Source organism: Carica papaya, chromosome 8 (assembly GCF_054855325.1).
Source record: "Carica papaya isolate Zhongbai chromosome 8, ASM5485532v1, whole genome shotgun sequence".
Taxonomy (NCBI): Eukaryota; Viridiplantae; Streptophyta; class Magnoliopsida; order Brassicales; family Caricaceae; genus Carica; species Carica papaya.
The window spans coordinates 35,071,952-35,090,268 of NC_142316.1; the positions used below are offsets into that span (position 1 = coordinate 35,071,952).

At 36.2% G+C, this 18,317-nt stretch overlaps 1 protein-coding gene across 1 annotated transcript; it reads right to left on the bottom strand.

Moving 5' to 3' along the window:
- Positions 1-6,708: 6,708 nt before the first annotated feature.
- Positions 6,709-17,800, bottom strand: LPAT2 (lysophosphatidyl acyltransferase 2). The gene is made up of 11 exons (XM_088208884.1): positions 17,381-17,800; positions 16,614-16,736; positions 15,176-15,215; positions 14,962-15,035; positions 14,573-14,632; positions 13,503-13,580; positions 13,165-13,323; positions 11,300-11,425; positions 7,640-7,732; positions 7,375-7,461; positions 6,709-7,255 (listed from the first exon to the last, which is right to left on the bottom strand). Exons 1-11 carry the CDS (start codon positions 17,459-17,461, stop codon positions 7,013-7,015), a joined length of 1,164 nt encoding a protein of 387 aa, XP_088065010.1. The 5' UTR covers positions 17,462-17,800; the 3' UTR covers positions 6,709-7,012.
- Positions 17,801-18,317: the final 517 nt, after the last annotated feature.

The window sequence follows — 18,317 nt, forward strand, 5'->3', positions numbered from 1 at the left end:
GAATATGCAGTGAGGTAAACCAAATAACTGAGAGAGCAATTAAGTCTATCAATTTAATTCACATAATATAATAATAAGCATTTTAAGCAATACATGAAAAATAAACAGTAAACCAGGACAAATATAAACTGACCGGTTTCGTCTCTATTAATGACCTATAATTATTTTGAGGATTTTTTAATTTTTACAAAATACAGTATTATCGATTATTAATCTTTAGTTTACCGTAAGAGGGAAAACGGTGAGGGATTCTTACCCCGCATCGGTGTTTGAAATACAATGTAACACCCAATCTTTCTGTTTTTTTTAAATTATTATTATTTTTTATATAAATATAATAAATAATTTTAATTTAATTTATTTATTTTTAATTTAATTTAATAATAATAATAATAATAATGGTAAAAATTAGTTAGGGATTTAATTGAAAATAATTTTAGGAAAAATGGTTGAAAATTTGGGTTGTAGAAATATTTTTGAAAAGAAAATCGAAAATCGGAGGTCAAAATATAATTTAGAAAAGTTACAACACGTCAGCTGCCCGGTCAGCAACCATGACCAACCAAGACGCGTCAGATGGCAGAGGCGCTGACGCGGGAGGGCACGCGGGGAGAGCCACGTGGGCAATCCACGTGGGCGCGATCGAACGGCTGAAATCTGTTCCCGCACGCACGGAAGACCCAGATTGCATCGCGCATGAACGACCCAGATTGAATCGCATACGAACGGTGCAGATTGAATCACGATGAACGATCCAGATTCACTACTTATTTAATCGCGATCGGACGGTTCAAATTAAAAGTGATGGACGACCCAAATCAAAAGTGGATGAGTATAAATAACCTCATCCGCACCCAAACCCTAACCCTAACAGCCAGAGCCCCTCGCCAGAGAAGACAGCCCAGCCGCCAGGGAGCCGACCGACGCCACCCGCCGCAGTACCGGAGTAATTTTCGACCGCCAAACAAGGTAAAAATTTATCTTCTTGCACGAAATTCAATTTTAAACCCACGCATGACCAAATCGGAGTGAAAGAACTAGCCAATTGGCTGGAAAACGCCGTCGAAGCTCGGTGGCGCCGCGAGGTGTTTCAGAAAATGTGTCCGATGAGGCCCTTCCCGATTCTCATTCGATGTTATTTTTCCACCGTTGTGACCACCGTTTCCTTCTCTACAGGTTGACCAAAGCAAAACACCCAATCGCAACGTGAGCCGAAGGAGCCGCCGCACCGGAGAGCCCCACCGCCAGTGAGTTTTAGTTTTCTGCATTTTTTCAGGCCACCGAGGGCCCGAAGTGTGTTTTCTCGTATGAGCCGGTGTAAGTTCGATTGAATTTGGTCGAAAACGACCGAAAACAACCAAAAATAGCCAACCCGATGTGGATCGCCGCCGCAGGCGGTGGCACCGTCGCCGAAGTACGGCGGAGCCGCCGTGCAGGAATTTCAAAATTGGCCGAGTAGGCCCTGGGTCTGATTTTTGGGTTATTTGGGATATTTGTAGGTACCGTAAGCGCGTTTCAGTTCCCGAAGGCAAATTCAATGAACTCAGAGATCGCTCATAGGTGCAGTAACCATCTAGTTTTCAACGTCGAATCAAATAAGGACTCATCACCTTATTTCCTATCATAGAATTAAAGTTCAAATAAATAATAATATGGTCTTTTGTATAAATTAAATGGATGTGCTTGATTAATTACAAATTGCTAATGGAGCCTAAAATCGGACATTATTTTCTGTCGATTACTATTGATTTATTGTACATTGTAAAAGCATGATGATATCTGGTTTGTATATTATATGGTTTAAATGCATGTATTACTGTCTTACTTGACTACTGTTTGATTTTGGAAATCTAAGATATGATTGCATTATTAGATGCACGTTACTTGTTTATATATTTATGTTGATTTGGTGATGGAGACTAAGTACAAATAGGAATGGGATATGATCTCATAAATGGATAAGATGACAGTCTCACTAGATATCCTAGGAGATGGTGGACGGATCGGGTTCATAGGGAACCCTACCGTGAACGTTGTCTCATACCGGACGGGGTATGCAAACTTGATCATTTGACACTCATACCGGACGGGGTATGGGGGCGGCCCGCTTCACCCTCATACCGAACGGAGTATTGATGTTTAATGTCTTTGCACTTATATCGAACGGGGTATGGGAACGACCATGGAATTAAGATTGTTAAGAAAAATAGTTCATGTGTAACGAGAACACCCTTATGGATCCCCATGGATACTAGTAGACTAGTAAAACGAGAAGTGTTGATGATCAATTATTGTTAATGAATACGAATTCATGATATGTTCTATGTTACTGATTATGCATGAAATTGTTATCCATATGATATTATTGCTTTTATAAATTGTTTCCATAAATTCCACAATAGTAAGTGAACGGTAAATGATTTCATTTATGATAAACGAATCTATTTGAATCTACTTCTCCATTGGTTGTTTTGATTTTTTACCAACCTTTATTTTTGTGACAGTGATATAGTGTGATGTTCTTACTGGGCTAGTGTAGCCCACCCCTTATTTAACTATTTTAGATCAGGAGGACCCGATTCCCGAGCCCAATCCACAAGAAGGCTACGAATAGATGCTAGATACTTTATAGTTTCCTTTATTTTTTTCTATTTTTCGTATTTTTTTCAAAGAATTTGTTCTGTAATGTTTGTTAGTACTTTTGAGTTATTGTATAAAAGATGTTAACTTTAACCTTTATTTCGCTTCCGTACTCAAATTATTATTATATGCCAGAATAGGCATTTTAAAACCCTTTCGGCAAATTTTAGGGTTTCGACACGATGGCACCGCCGTGCTCTCGTGCCAGCTCCGCCACCCATGGCAGTGGTTCACATCGGTCTGGCCGGTTTCAGCCAATTTTAGCCAGTTTTGGTCGATTTCATGCATAAACTTATGAAAAAATGGGTTAGAAAGACTCGATTTGCTGGGAAAGGCAAAAAATCGAAACTTATTGGCGGGGGATCCTCGGGTGCAACGGCTTCGCTAGTTCTCCTTCGCGGCTGGGGTTCTTCTTCGATTAACCTGCACCAGAAAAGGAAGGTGGACACGGTAGTCATAAAATCATGCAAAACGGAAAACGAAAAAGGGGTCATCAGAGAGGATTTTGGGTTTTGGCTACGGTAGCTCGACCGAAATTTACCCACGATTTTAGGTTCATCTATTGATCCTTTGGCTCTGATATAGATATAAGGAGGCTCAAGATTGAATTTCAAGCAGGAAGAGGAAAAAAAAACTGTTTTGACGTCGGCAGTGAGTCCGATCGATGACGGTGGTCGGCCTCCTTCTCCGATGTCTGGTTCCTTCCTCGACTGCCTTTCTTTTTCTTCTCTAGTCACCCATTTGTCGACTAGAGTTTTGATTCTTTGCGAAGAGAAGTCAATCTAAGACACCCGTTTAAGTCGACATGGAGTGAGGAAGACCGTTGATAATTTTCCATTTAGGTTGATTGCGTGGACGAATATGGACCGTCCATCACGATCAACCTCATCCATTCGATTGCGCATGTAGAGGAAATGCATTTGGGTCATTCGTGCGCGTGAAATTTGATCTGAATTGTCGGATCAATAGGCACGCGGATCGCCTACGTGGCCTCTCGCATGGTGCCGATGTCAGTGTTTTTGTCACGCGCCATGCTCTGATTTGTCGTGGCTGTTGACTGAACTGTTTCACGTGGCCAAACTTTTTTTTTACGATTTTACCCTTTATTTTTAAATTTTCTTTCAAAAACACCCTTTTTATTTTCAATTTCACTATTTTTTTTCAAAATTGTTTTCATTTTCGTCTCTAATTCATTTTTTCTCAATAATTTAAATAAAATTAAATTTTTTAATTATTTATATAGATATTTTATAAATAGAAAAATTATTTTGGACCAAATTTCCGAGCACGGGTGTTACAATGTATCAGTAATTTAGGATTAATCCCTTTTTTACAATAAAAAAATACTTATATTTTATTAAATTATCTTTTTTGTGGTATAAAAATAACTCAATTTCTGAATATATCTTATGAGTAAAATATTTATTTTAATTTTGGAAAATAAAAATACTTTTAGTTAGATTTTGTACATCATAATTTTTTATTATAAACAATTTTAAAAATATATTTATCATACTATATTTAATAATCTATTCTCTTAATATTTTAATAAGAGTAAGTTAGCAAAGGCTATTCTTATCATTCCTTCCCTTAATCTGACAATGCTAAGTAAGAAGGGCCTAAATAACATTACCAGTAATTCGAGGCAAGCGCATAAAAGAGCTAGCTTGTATAAGAGTCATAAGAGAACTATGAATAAGAAAGGTCTAAGTTGTACTAAGACTATCAGTACTACTCTTCCTAACGTGGATAAGGTTTCTCCTATGTTTACCATGTCTAACAGTAAGACCAACTCTCCCCTTAATCTAAATAGCTAGATAATCTCCCAGCCAATGGGCAAGTTAGTTCTTTAGCAAAATCAATATTCTTTCAAGCAAGCTATGGATAAGAGGGATGAGTCAAAGGTAAAGGGCCTAAGCTCTTTTATTTGAGATTTTAAGCCAGTTTAATTCCTTTTCCCATTGATCTTCTTGGAGAAGAGAAGCTAAACTCAAATAGCTCTAGTAGTAAGCGCATCGAGTGAGCGAGCAAACCCAATGTTCATTCTAAGCTAAGCCCCTTATTTCAATGTCATGCCAGTCGAGCCAATAGACATCTTAAGTTAAGCTCTCCCTGTTGCAGCCTTTCCAATTGCATTGCTAGACCAGAAAGTGTTTTGCCCACTATTTACATTATAGGAAAATTGGATAGTGCTTTTGTCCCCAGTCCTATTGTGGGAGTCGAAGTCTTTCCTCTAGCTGTTGAAAGTTCAGCCATTATAGTGCTGGTAGGCAGTGCTTTATCTTAGTTTAAAGGCTCTAGAGCAAGAAAAGAGGTAGGCAAGCATATCTTATTGAAAAAGGCTAGTTTTCAAGCTCTTAGATTTCTTCTTTATTTCGGCAATGAATGAAGTGAATAAGTAAATGATAGAGCTTAGGCTGACTAATAGTTCTTTTTTACAAATAAGATATCATTATACCAATTTTTAACAAATAAAAACTAAAACTTTCACTAAACAATTCAAGAATATGTTTCATTAAATCAATTTGTATATTTAATAACTCTTTTTATAAGAATGTTATTTCGTATATTACTCCATTATGTCTTTTCTAATTAAGATAATCTAATCATAATGAAATATTTTTTTCATTATATTCGTAATAGCTTGGTAAGAGAAAAATCAATTTGGTTACTGTAATCTCCACCAACACACTAATAAGCTAAATGTTAAATTCGCTAAATCAAATATTATAAATCAGTCACCGTCAACTCATATACACTCACAAAATGACGAATTCTACGGTATTGGTAAGTTTGAACTCGTAATTAATCGAGTTAAAGATCAAAATCTTAACTAGTACATCAGTGTGTTGGTGTTTGTATGCTCAAAAATTTCAATTCTAAAATATAATCGACAATAACAAAATTGAAATCAAATGTACACAAAATTTTCTACTAAATCAAGAAAATATGAAAAACATTATGTTTATTACACATCAAATAAGGAACAAAACGAGAAACGAAAAGCACAAATACATACTGCAAGCACATTGATACCATGTACCAGGCCGAACAAGCTATATAACATAGAAAAAACCAGAAAGACCAAGTCAATACACAATACTATGATTTTAATCATCAACATTTGATTCATCATCTTCTCCATTCTCACTTAGATTTGGTAAATAGTTTATGTATGAGCTAATATCTCGAGTTAAAGCGGCAAAATCTGGAATTGGCTCCGGAATTGTGATTTCCCTAAAATTCAGTGTAGCCACTGGCACTGATCTCATTAAACTCTCTGATGATGACGATGATGGGTTTGATTCTTGCCTTTCTTGTTTAACATCATCGTTTTTTTCCTTCATTGTTTCTGAAGAAACGATCGGAAATTTAAAAGACGATAAAAGATTCTCTCTCAAACGAGTTGCCCTCGATTTGCTCCTCGGTTTTTTAGCCACAGGATTAGGGAAAATAGTAGACAAAGGCAGAAGAAACCTACCATAAGAATTCATCGGATGCTTTCCTCCACGGCAATTTGGACGCTCCATTGAAAGATTTTAGGTTAGACCAGAAGCTATTGTTTTCAAGGTGCAGCCCTCTTGGTGCAGGGCTTGGGATAACTTGTGAGGGAAAACCCAATGGAAGTCACATGTAAATAGCCCCAAATCCAAAGCCTTGAAAGGAAAGTGGTTTTCTTTCCAGTACTGTCATTAATTCTACACCACTAATCCTCTTATAATAATTTCTATTACATATCCTGCCAAAAACGCCAGATTCTGCACCCAAAATGGCCTCTCAGCAATAAGAGCCAAGTAAATCTGCATTTTGGATTTTGACCTGCCCCTAAGAAAAAGCACTACAAAATCAACTCATTAAATACACTCCAAATAACCAAATTAACATTAAGAAGTTCCCAAAAAAAGGCCACTTTACAATTAAGAGAAAATCCACACCTACCCCCAAAAAGTCAGTTTTACAATTAAGAGAAAATCCACACCTACATGGGCGCACAAACAAGAGAAAATATTTTAGAAAAAAGGGGGTGGGAAAGGGAGGGTAACGTCGAGAAGACAATCAAAAGAGAGAGACCCAAAAAATTTAATTGTATTTGAGATTTCACCTTCAAAAAAGTGTACACGGTCTAAAGGAAATCAACTAACCTAGTCGAACATTGCTCCTACAACCACTTTAGATAGAGTCTATACAAGGATTATCCTAATTTCACATGCATATAGAATGCTAAAATATGAATAGAACACATAACTAGAGAGAAGTTCAAAATGAAAACATAGGTAATTGAAGGTGGCACACATTACACGAACCATAGCTCACAAAATTACGACCTTATCTATCATGGATGCAATGACCTGGGAATAGAACAAGCAGCAACCTATTGCTCTTTGTTTTGTCTTGTCTCTGATGGTTCTCCACCATTCTTGGGCTTTGCTGGAGCAACCTTGGCAGGCGTTGAACGCTCTGACTGGGAGAAACGAATTAGGATTTGCATAAGCACGGTAACAACGGCCAAACCAATTGCTGATAATGCAATGCCCTTCCATGATGACAACAGTGCTGACCAATGGAGAAATTTCAAAGCTCCCAAACTAACTAGGATTGCCCAAGATGTAACCACCTGAATGTAAGCAAAAAATTCATAAAAATGTAGCTCTCAGATTGACAGAGCAATTGCACATTAAGGGGCTGCCATCTAGATAATCAAGCAGACTGCTAGATTTGTAACAGTTAGCTCACCAAAAGAGACTTCACTGGTCGACGAATTTCCTGTAATTCTTTGTCACTGAAGGTATCCTCCAATGCATGTTTGTCCAATAATCCATCCTAATTTCCCGAAACAGACACAAAAAACATCAAATGTTAACTGATATGTGAATAAACTAGAAGTAATATACGTTGGAACATATTTATTAATGCTTTCATTCTCATGAGCACTGTAGTTGTTTTGCATCTATAATTGCAAAGCCATATAACTAGAGCATGAAGAAAAAGTAAAACTTACCTTGACAACAAACTGATCTCTACACCATTGTGCAACAGCATCATCTGTTTCAGGTAATTCCTTCATCAAATGTCGTCTAAGGTGCACATGCACCTGAAAAGGAGTAACCATAGATATCCTTTAAGTGAACAAACCGAAGATAATTGAGCAGTGTGTTATAATTGAGCAAAGTATTACACCTACTTTTTTCTTTATGAAGAGAAGGCATAAAAATTTTCATCAATGAAGATTATAGGAGAGAAAAATAAATGAAGGGAGGACTGGTTATCCTCCAAAAAGAAGGAAAAAGCCAAAAAAGTCAGCCAATTTCTATGTAACATAGACAAAAAAAATATCTTTACGGAGGCTAAGTCATGCACCTTAGTCTAAAAAGACATTGGAAAAGGCATCCTATCCCAAAGAAGCAAAGGTGAGAAATGACCCTTAAAAACATTTCATCTCTCCAACCACGAAAGCCACAACCTAACAAACAAAGCCCCTCTTAGCAACAAGCTATCCTCCTTTCCAACACCACAAAGAGAAGAGGTAATAAAGTGCTCAAGGAACGGAGAACAAACCCGTAATGTACTAAATCTCAAATAGAAATGCCCAAAATCTCCAAGCCATCACAATACAGAAAGTTGATTATGATAATCAGCACCACAAGAACACCACATGTACCACACTAGCGAGAATGCAGTACTCGACTTGCAAATTTGAGAGGGAAATCATTAGCATTAAGACTATTAAAAACCATATCTAAACAGAAAACAAATCACTAGAGTCACAACCCTAGCTGATTCTAGCAGACTTCCAACCCATGCCATCGAACCCGTATTTGCAAATAACCACCTCTCTCCACAAACCAGCACCACATGACATAAACTTCCAAAGCCACTTGGCCAGCAAAGCTTTCTTCAGAACGGGCAAAGATCTTATTCCAAGACCTCCCGTTGCAATTGGTCTTTTCACAACATCCCAAGCCACAAGATGGTACCGTCTCAGCTCTTCAGTGTCTCCTTCAAAGAAAGTGAAATTGAACAATTCCAACCTCTTAACAACACTGTCATGCATAAGAAAGAGGGAGGGCAGTAGGGGGGCAGACTGGAGAGAACACTTTTATTAGAGTAATCCTACCTCCTTTGGAAAGGTAAATTTTCTTCCACAAAAATAATATCTTCTCTGCCTTGCCAACAATGGGATCTCAAGTAGTAGTTGGATTTAGAACCGAGGGAGAAGTCAAGATATTTGATAGGGAGCGTTAAGACCCGACATCCTAAGATATTAGTGAATTCCTTCACCCCCAAATCAGTACCAAAAGAGACCAGTTCCGATTTATCCAAATTAATATGAAGGCCGGAAAAAGCTTCAAAACAAGTAAGAATTATCTAATATTCATAGAAAATTAGTGTCATGCCGGCAAAACCATAGAGTGTCATCCGTAAAAAGCAACTGCATGATCTCTTCTCTAGAGTCCCTGCTCCCAACACCTAAACTTCAACGAGATTGCAAGCTCTAGCTTGAAGAAGCAACTATGAAAAACCTCCATGACCAAGATGGATAGGGAAGGAGGCAAAGGATCTTTAGAATAGTCGAAGAAGTCCAAAGTTCTCCCCCTTCATGAGTACAGCAAACCAGGCAGTAGGAGTACAACTTTCAATCAATTGGTACCATCTAAACTGAAATCCATTCTATGTTTCAAAAAAAAAAAAAACTGAAATCCATCCTCCTCAACAAGTACAATAGGAATGATCAGGAAACAAGATCATAAGCTTTCTCAGTGTGTGGCTTCCACAAAGACACCTTTCTCCAAATCCATTAATAAAATACACTACTTCGTTCACGACAAGAAGAGCGTTAAGAATTTAACGCCGCTCCGCAAAGGCATATTGGGCTTCCTACACAACCTTATCAATCACTCTACAGAGCAAGAATCTCTCCTATTCGATGACAATTAAGGAACTTCGTAAATATTTTTTTTTGGCCAAAATTGGTGAAGTTCATTCTCTACTTGGAGATCACCACCTAAGTGCCCTACATATATGATTTTTTTTATTCAGAAAGAAAGATAGGTTCTTTTTCTTTCTTCTTAAAAAAAATCCCAAGGATACAGGAAACAAAAGGCCATCTGTACAGATAGTAAATCATGCAGTGAATTATCTATAAAGTTGCTTTGTCTTTAAAACTGTTTCCTAACGAAGCCGAGCATGCAATCAAAACAGATCAAAAAGATAAAAAAGCCAAAAACTTTCTGGTTCTTCTTTCTCTGATTTTAGTCTACAAGAAGCCATAACTAATCCATGACATTGAATCAGATATTAATCCATTGCAAAACTTATTAAACTCATGAAAAAAGGAAAAGATAAGTGTCATCAACAAATTGAAGATAAGAAATCTCTACCTCATCATACCCCATAAAAGAGTCCTTTAACACTCCACTCTTTGGTACGGGATAACATACAACTGAAAGACTAGCATAGTGAAGAATAGGAAAAAAGAGTCCCTGTCTTAACCATCTCTGCTACAAAAACGAGATACAGGCTTACCATACAATAGAATAAGAAGGAAATTGAAAAAGGGCAACACAAGATCCCTCTCTCCCACCTCCAAGACCTTTTTTCATCATGATTCATTACATACCTTCTTTCTCAATCTCTTAACTTCCTTCACCACTTCATTATTTATCACTATATAATTAAGAATTAAACAAAGATAATTTTAAATCTATAAGAAGAAATTTTCTGTAGAAAAAAAAAAGATTTTTATTAGAAGGAAAGAGATTACAAAGAATGAGAACAATGCTAAGGTATAAAAGATATTTTTAAAAAATTAACAAAAAGTTTTAAAAAAATGAAAATCTTCTTATAAAGAGCCTAGCAACCCTGGCCACTGGTGCCAGTACCATGTACCGAAGATGTTGGCACCACTAAGCCAGCCATAGGCAGTCATGTTGCATGACTTGGCCAGTTGCACAACATTACTTAGCTGGTCTCCACAAGCAACTCGATGAGTCAAGCTAGTTCCCTTCTTGGCCAAAATACATTGGCTGACGGCCTCGAGTCAGAAAGAACTCTTGTGCAATCAAGCCTAACAATAGAGACTAAGTATGGCCAGATCAAACTACATCTTAAGTGGACCGGGAAAGACTGACCTGATTCCCTATCTGATGTTTTCCAACAGGGTCAAGCAATTGCACAGCAGTCCCTCTGGATGATGTCTAGCATGATGCAACTCAGGACGCTTGTAATTTTCAAAGAATAAACTTAGCATTTTCTAATAAAACATAGGGGAAAAGAATGACCATCACAATTCAGGCTATCGTTAAATTGTTATCCATGGGACAGATCTTAAGATTTCCTATTTGTTATCGAGAAATGAATCCACTCCACTAAGCAAATATAGTAATGGCTACTGCATATGTAATAGCATTTCATACTCATGGCTTCAAGCCAGCCAAATAGCCCTAGCAAAATTTAAATGACTGTAATGCTTGGGATGTACATCCTAAAACTTTAGGAAGAGATTGTTGAATTTCATAATGATGTATCAAAATCCAGGCGTAAATGCAACATAAATGCAATACTTTCAGTAAAATAATATGCTAATACAAAGAAAACAACATAGAACAAGGAGACATGTTAAATGCAGTTGACTGGAAATCTGAAATTTCTTTTGGCTTACCACAGAAGGTTCTCCCTTGAAGAGTCTGAGCATTGTCGGTGGAGGGGAAGTTTTAGGAATAGCTACTGTGACATCATAAATGGCAGGGACAAACGAGCGCATATGGGCGACTGCTGAAACAAATCCCTGAAAGCAACAAAAATCGAGTTTGATATTTGGATTACTCTAGAAAATGTAATAATCAAGAAAAACATAGATGGCCATGCAAATATGAACATGTTATAGTAAGAGAATTAACATGCGTTCATACACTAACTCCATTAACACTGAAAATCAAAAAGAACTTCAGCAGCTTGGGACCAAAAATTCTCCAAAACACTAAAGAAATATTTGGGCTTAATCACCCCAGCCCCTTTCCTTCCCCCCCTCCTCCCCCCAAGAGGAGGAAAAAAATCACTCGCACACTCTTCAGTATAGCAGGAAAACCAGAATCAAGCTTAATTGACAAAGCAGAATGAGTTAACTACAAAGGGAAAACTGGCACCCCTCAAGAATATATATTTGACTAAATCTGCCTAACCATGCAGAAACATTGCATGTTTTATGATCAACTTTGTGTATGCCAGGCAAAGCAAGCATGAATTCTCACTGATGGTAGAAGCCAAAAACTCAAAGCTGCCGTCTCTCTCTTCATAATCCCTCAAAAATAAAGTAAAAGAACCTGTGGATATTTAGGTCAATGTACCTCTCAGGCCTTAGTATGGCTGACCACATGCATCTAACAAATAGCTAGATAGATTCTCACCAGCAAACAAAGTTTCAGAATTTGTTTAGTCAATCTTTTTAGAGGGAATAAAGTTTCTTTAGGTTGCAGGACAATATGGATAGGACAAATCATTATCCACATGTATTCCAAGTCTCATGTGGCTCAATAGTCTCATAGGTTTAAAACAGAAAAGATTGAAGGAAGTTTGAAAATTTATTACCTACGTTATAAACAAGAAATATTATTACAAGTAATTCATCCAAGTAGACAAACATAAAAAAACTAATATGACAAACCTGAAGTTCCAATAACCTATGTGTTGTAGAACCATCCATAAAACCTTTGCATTCAGCATGAAAAAGGATTTCTAAGAAAATTTGACAGTTGACACATGCATGCAAAGTGAGAACATTAACAATTGATAAATGTTTAGGCCCCAAACCGACTGATGTGTTTTTGGGATTAAAACAAAAGGAAAAAAATAACTTTTATCATGCAACCACACCAGAGAAGTGCCATTGATGTACAAGTTATACAAATTATATATTCTTTTTTGAAGCCAAAGCAAATGCATATATTTTACGAGACCAGCAAGATTTTTATCGAAAATGAGAGGGAATGCTAATCCTGAAATGACAAATGCTGAGCAAAGTTATTCACATCATTTAATCTTGCATCCATCAGAAAAAAATATGTTGTAAGACCATGGCATTTGTAAGAAGCACTTAAATTGCCAATAATATGCTGTATAACTAAAAGATCAGAAATCTATTTTTAGAGAAAAGAGAGAGAGAGAGAGAGAGAGAGAGAGAGTATACTTCAAGACGTCTGAATCAATCAAAATACAAAAAGGAAGGAAAACTACTTGTAGAACCTGAACCAAGAACATGCCACTTAGTGAGCAACAAAAGTTCAAATTTTCAATTAAGCTAGAGTAAAATACTTGTAAAGAAATAACAGTTCGGGCATGGTTGACCATAACACAAAGAATGCTTCCTCTTTTTTTTTGTTTTTGTCTGTTTATTTGCTTTCTCCAATTCCTACCCTTGTCTGGTTCAGGAAGGTGGGTAAACACAAAATGAGCCAGAAAAAAGAAATAATGACATGCAAGATGAGGTGTGCATTTATATAGAAAATAGAGAAGGGACAAACAGTTTACCTTGGTGCGAGGAATCAAAACATTTCGAGGGATAGGCAATCCTGTAGAGGCTGCATATTCCTGAGCAGCTAAAAGCTTCGCCTGTGTGAAGCGGGTTCCTTCTACAAAAAGGGCCAACCAAAAGGGCTGGGGAAAGTCCTTTAACCGCTGAAGACCTGACTGCAGATAGTTACACAAGATTTAATTCGACCAACAAGGAAAATAATACCAGAGAATATATACACAGATAAAAACATAAAAGTGCGCATTACACGGATGATATTATGAACTCATACACTGATGATATTATGGACTCACACATAAAAGCATATGTCCAGCAGAATTTTACACACACATACCTTTAATGTGCTTTCATCCTTGGCCCAGCTTCTTTCCAGAAAAAGATACTCCGAAAACCACATTGACCAGCCTATGACCTACAGACGTACAAAATGTTTTCTAACAAGAACAACTAGTAAAAGGGAAGAAATGAATATAAACAAATACAACAAGACAGCAACCTTTCCTGCATATTTTACAGCGAAGTAAACTAACCTCCAAGCTTTGATAATTTAAGATCTAAGAACGGGGATGCTGATCACCATGTTTAACTAAGAAGTTATAATATTATGAATAACTGTAAACAGAAGCCCAGATGATACTTTTTTTATTATAGTAGAAAACAAAATATTCAACAACATCAAAGGGATGCAACCTGTAAACAAAAGTATTTACAGCTCTAGCAAAATGACTATAGGTCCCCCAGATCCTCACTAGAATAAAATGGATAGCACATAATTAGAAAGCTTAGGGTATTTAACCAAACATCTTTAGATCTATCAAAATTAGGCCCTCTAGCCTCAGAAGCTCTTATGTTTCTCTCCTCCAAATAACCCAAAAGGTCACCGAAAAAATAAGCCTTAGCGAACGATTATCACTTTTGATATTTCCAAGCTGGCAATTCCTCCCTTACTGAACCAGCTATCTCCCAATTTAAACCCACTAGATCATATGTCAAATACCATAACCAATAAGCAGATGAATACCAAAGGAGAATAGGACTACAAGACTTTGCATCGCCCTTGCACAAGTAGCACTCATTCACCAAGATCTTTCCCCTTTTTATCAGCTTATCCAGTGCTAGTATCCGCTCTGTCACCACTTCCCAAGCAAAGAAAAAAAAACCGACCCTAGGTATTGCCCAGAGGATAATAACCAAAGAATCAACTTCTCAAGGGTTCAAATGATGCTAGTATTCATTGTGAAATTTAATGTTCCATCCTACTTCCAAAGTTAGAAAAAGAGAATAAAAATGAGAAGATTTCAATCTCGCGTTGCAACTGACAACAGCAATGTTAATGGTAAAAACATTAATTTGAAATTGAAGATTGACTCTATATGCTAACCAAATTAATTTTCATTAAAGTACCGGAAGGAATTTTGACGACTTCTTCATTACAGCCAATGCACTCCCGAGGCAACCTGATCGCTGTCATAAAAAATTTCAATCGTAAGAAAGCATGTTGTAAGCGAAGAATCAAACAAAAGAAGATTTACTTAGAGTGTACACATGTTTAATTCTACACATACATAATGGACAAAGAAATGGACATAAGTAAATGCAATGTATTCACTCAGGCATAAAAACATACAGAAAGAGTTATCTACAAATATAGCATATATACATAGTGTGCATATCAATATTCACATGCATGTGCATGTCCATCTCTCTGTGGTGTTTATAATGGCGCATTTAAGATATTACTTGTCTGCAAAAAATGAAATAAAGCTGCTCTATATAATTAAAGCACTACGCACCTGTGCTAAAACCCATCCAACAAGCCAATCAATGTCACTTTTGTGGTTGCATATTACAAGTGCATGTTCTTTACCTGAAAAAGTTCACCATAAAACAGTAAATAAGTTACTTGGAAGAAGTTTGGATAGGGAAAAGTCGAGTTCCCTGATAATGCTAACGAACAGCAAGAATAGGTCTATTGCTTAGTAAGAGCTTAAGCAATGTGGCCCTTACCCATTTGATTCAAGGTTTCCCTATCAGTGAATAGTTGGATCTGCAGCCAAAAGGACCCGAATGAATTTGATAGATTAACCATGCTTCGCATGGTATTTGACGATAACAATAGATTGTGATTATAATGACTAAATCGCTTTAATAATATGAACATTTTTTAAAAATAATTAGTTTTTGGAAATAAACTTTAATACTACAAACATAAAAAAAAGGCAGTGAGTATCATCTAAACAAATTTAACACCGCCATTCCTCAGCAATGGCATGATTCAGAAAACAGAAAAGTCACTCTGAAGAATTACTAGAAATCAGTAACCAAACATTACTACTGTATGGGAATTTGGTAAAAAAATAAGTATCATCTAAACAAATTTAACACCGCATTCGTCTGCAATAGCATGATTCACAAAACAGAGAAGTCGCCCTGAAGAATTACTAGAATCTGTAATCAAACATTATTACTGTATGCGAATTTGGTAAAAAATCACTTTTCATCCACGAACCAGCTGATTAAAAAAAATAGGGAGTTGATCACAAAGCATCCTGCAAGTTTAGTTGTCAAATAGGACCTTACATGTTTCAATCACATGTAGTAGCACCTTACCAATATTCCGCGATAATTTAACAGGAAACTCGGATTCACAAACGTCATTTCTATAATTGTATAAACACGTTGCATATATTGAACCCGTCACAAGATCCATGTTATATGCCAGAAGTACCCCTGGAACTATTTCTAATTTTTATCCTAACAAAATTAATCTTATTTTCCATTTCCAACCAAAATCAAATTTAAAAATTTGAAACTAAATAAAAAGAGAAAGAAAAATAAAATAAGGTAACATTTTACAGTTTTGCATACATCAGTAAATCACGTGCAGTCACGTGTTACACATGCAATGCACTAATACGGGTAAAATTCATTAATTTGAGTGTCGCATTTCACAAATACCTAATTGGATTATAACAAGTAATATAAGGTGCTACCAAAAGCAACTGAAATTTTGTAGTGCACTCTGAGATGCACCCTTAAACGCAGGTCGCTGTGAAGCAGGAAAAAAGAAAAGGAAAGGTAAATTGTAGACATATATGGAGAATGCTACTAACTCATTTAGTTTAAGCAACATTATGGTTTCTCGTATCACAAACATACAGATAATCCTTCAAGGCCATAGAAGTCACAACAGCTGTTCATGGTGTTAGTAAATATGCATTCATCAATTAAGCAGGCAAGATTTTAGGCATGCACTCATTCAACGAAGAAAGATGCTCATCTAGTAGAAAAAGATTTTTACAACATAGCCACTGTATCTAAAAAATGCCACCTTAAGTAACAAGAATTATGCGCTGAATCATAATCATTTAGCTAATTTAGTTAATTTAATTGGAAGTCTTTGAACGAATGACTGAAATTGGTAGTAAAGGGCTTTTGTTAACACCTTCACTCCTGCCCACCAATCGATAAGCCATACAAGTTCCAGCCACAATAATTCTGCCACTAACCGATTGATTCGCCTGTGTATGTTCTTAGACAAGGGCCGAATAAGGATATAGCAAATTGCCTGAAAGAAATGGATAAAGATGTTAACTAGACTGATAACGAATTATGAAATGTTCCTAGTAAACAGTTTCTTTTTTGGGAGAAAGAATTAAACAGCTTTTGAGCCGACACTAAAAATTTTCCCAGCAAAATCACCTTAATAAAGTCATTTTAGGCTTAATTGAATTGTCCAATGAGCTTAAGCTTTTCTAATTCATTTGCTGTCCCCACATTCTCACGACAAAGGAGCTTAGCAGAAATTACAAAAAAAAAAAACAACCAAGGGAGCAACATATTTAAGTGGACTGAGACTGTAGATGCGATCAAAAAGCACAACGATGAATATTGAAACCTAGATTTACATCTTGAGTTCTCTAACAAAACCCTACTGTCACAGAAGAAAACAATCAAGACTACCCTAAATACCAACATTCTCCATGAATAACTCGCTAATCCCGAACCACACACACAGCGAACAACGCAATGCAGAATCACAAACGATAAACCTCCAAAACCAACAGTTCCCTCAACATAAAAACCAAAAATGGGGACACCACCGAGCATCCGAATCGGTGAAACTTCACACTCGAAAATAACAATTTTATCTCAAACAAAAAACAACATATATAAAAACGAAACCTGATCAACTTCGCAGTCACTCTGTACCTGAATGAGATTGACAACGAGGCCCGATAAGAAGAAGAGCAGCCCCAATGGCACGATGACAGCTGCGGCTGCAATCGCCATGACCAACAAAACTCACGGTCCTCTCGAGGGAGACAACAAACAGTGTTGTGATTTCGAAGAACAGAAGAAGATTATTTATAGAAAAGTAGAGTAAGAGAGAATTTTTGAGATTCAAAACAAAAAAAAATAAATAAATAAACAGCAGGATTTAATGAAAGCAATATGTAAATAAATTATCGGATACGAATTCTAAAATAATTAAAATATTGAAGAATCGAAAGATAATCTGTGAGGACGAAGCTAGTATCTGTCTGTGTAATCATCTGCAGTGATGAAGATAGAGAGCCTTAAAAGCAGTTTCTCATTTCAAGAAAAAAAAAAAAAAAAAAGACGACAGTAGCTCATGGCAATCAGGTCTCTGCAAAGAATCGTCTCATTTACACCTCAAGTCGGCGACGGGTCGGGTCCTGGTGATTTCGGTACAAATCAGTGGCGCTCTCGGGTAGGATCCGATCCGTTTGAGTGAAGTACTGTTAATATTTTTTACACACATAATAATATTATTTATATATTTATAACTAAACTTTTTCACTAAATTCTTCTTACTATATATTTATATATGTAAATCACTTTTTCTTTATTTACAATTCAGTGCGTAGTCTAATTACTTGTTTTAAAATTTTAATATTTTAAAAATCAATTTTTGGTTACCAACTTTTATGGTTAATTATAAATAATTAATTCCGTGTAAGGCATATATTTGTGTACTTAATGTTTTAATTAATGCCCACGAAATGTATTTGTTACATTAAAAAAAATTAAATAATTAATTTTAATTTCCAAAATTTTTAATATTTTTTTGTTATAATTTAATTCCTAATATTTTTATTTTATTAATTAATTAAATTAATTATAA

Coding starts and splice junctions, on each gene's coding strand:
- LPAT2 (XM_088208884.1), bottom strand. CDS start 17,461: ATGGCGATTGCAGCCGCAGCTGTCATCGTGCCATTGGGGCTGCTCTTC. Junction 16,737..17,380: donor TCGTTGTCAATCTCATTCAG/GTACAGAGTGAC, acceptor CATTTCTTTCAG/GCAATTTGCTATATCCTTAT. Junction 13,581..14,572: donor AGTCGTCAAAATTCCTTCCG/GTACTTTAATGA, acceptor GTACGTCTGTAG/GTCATAGGCTGGTCAATGTG.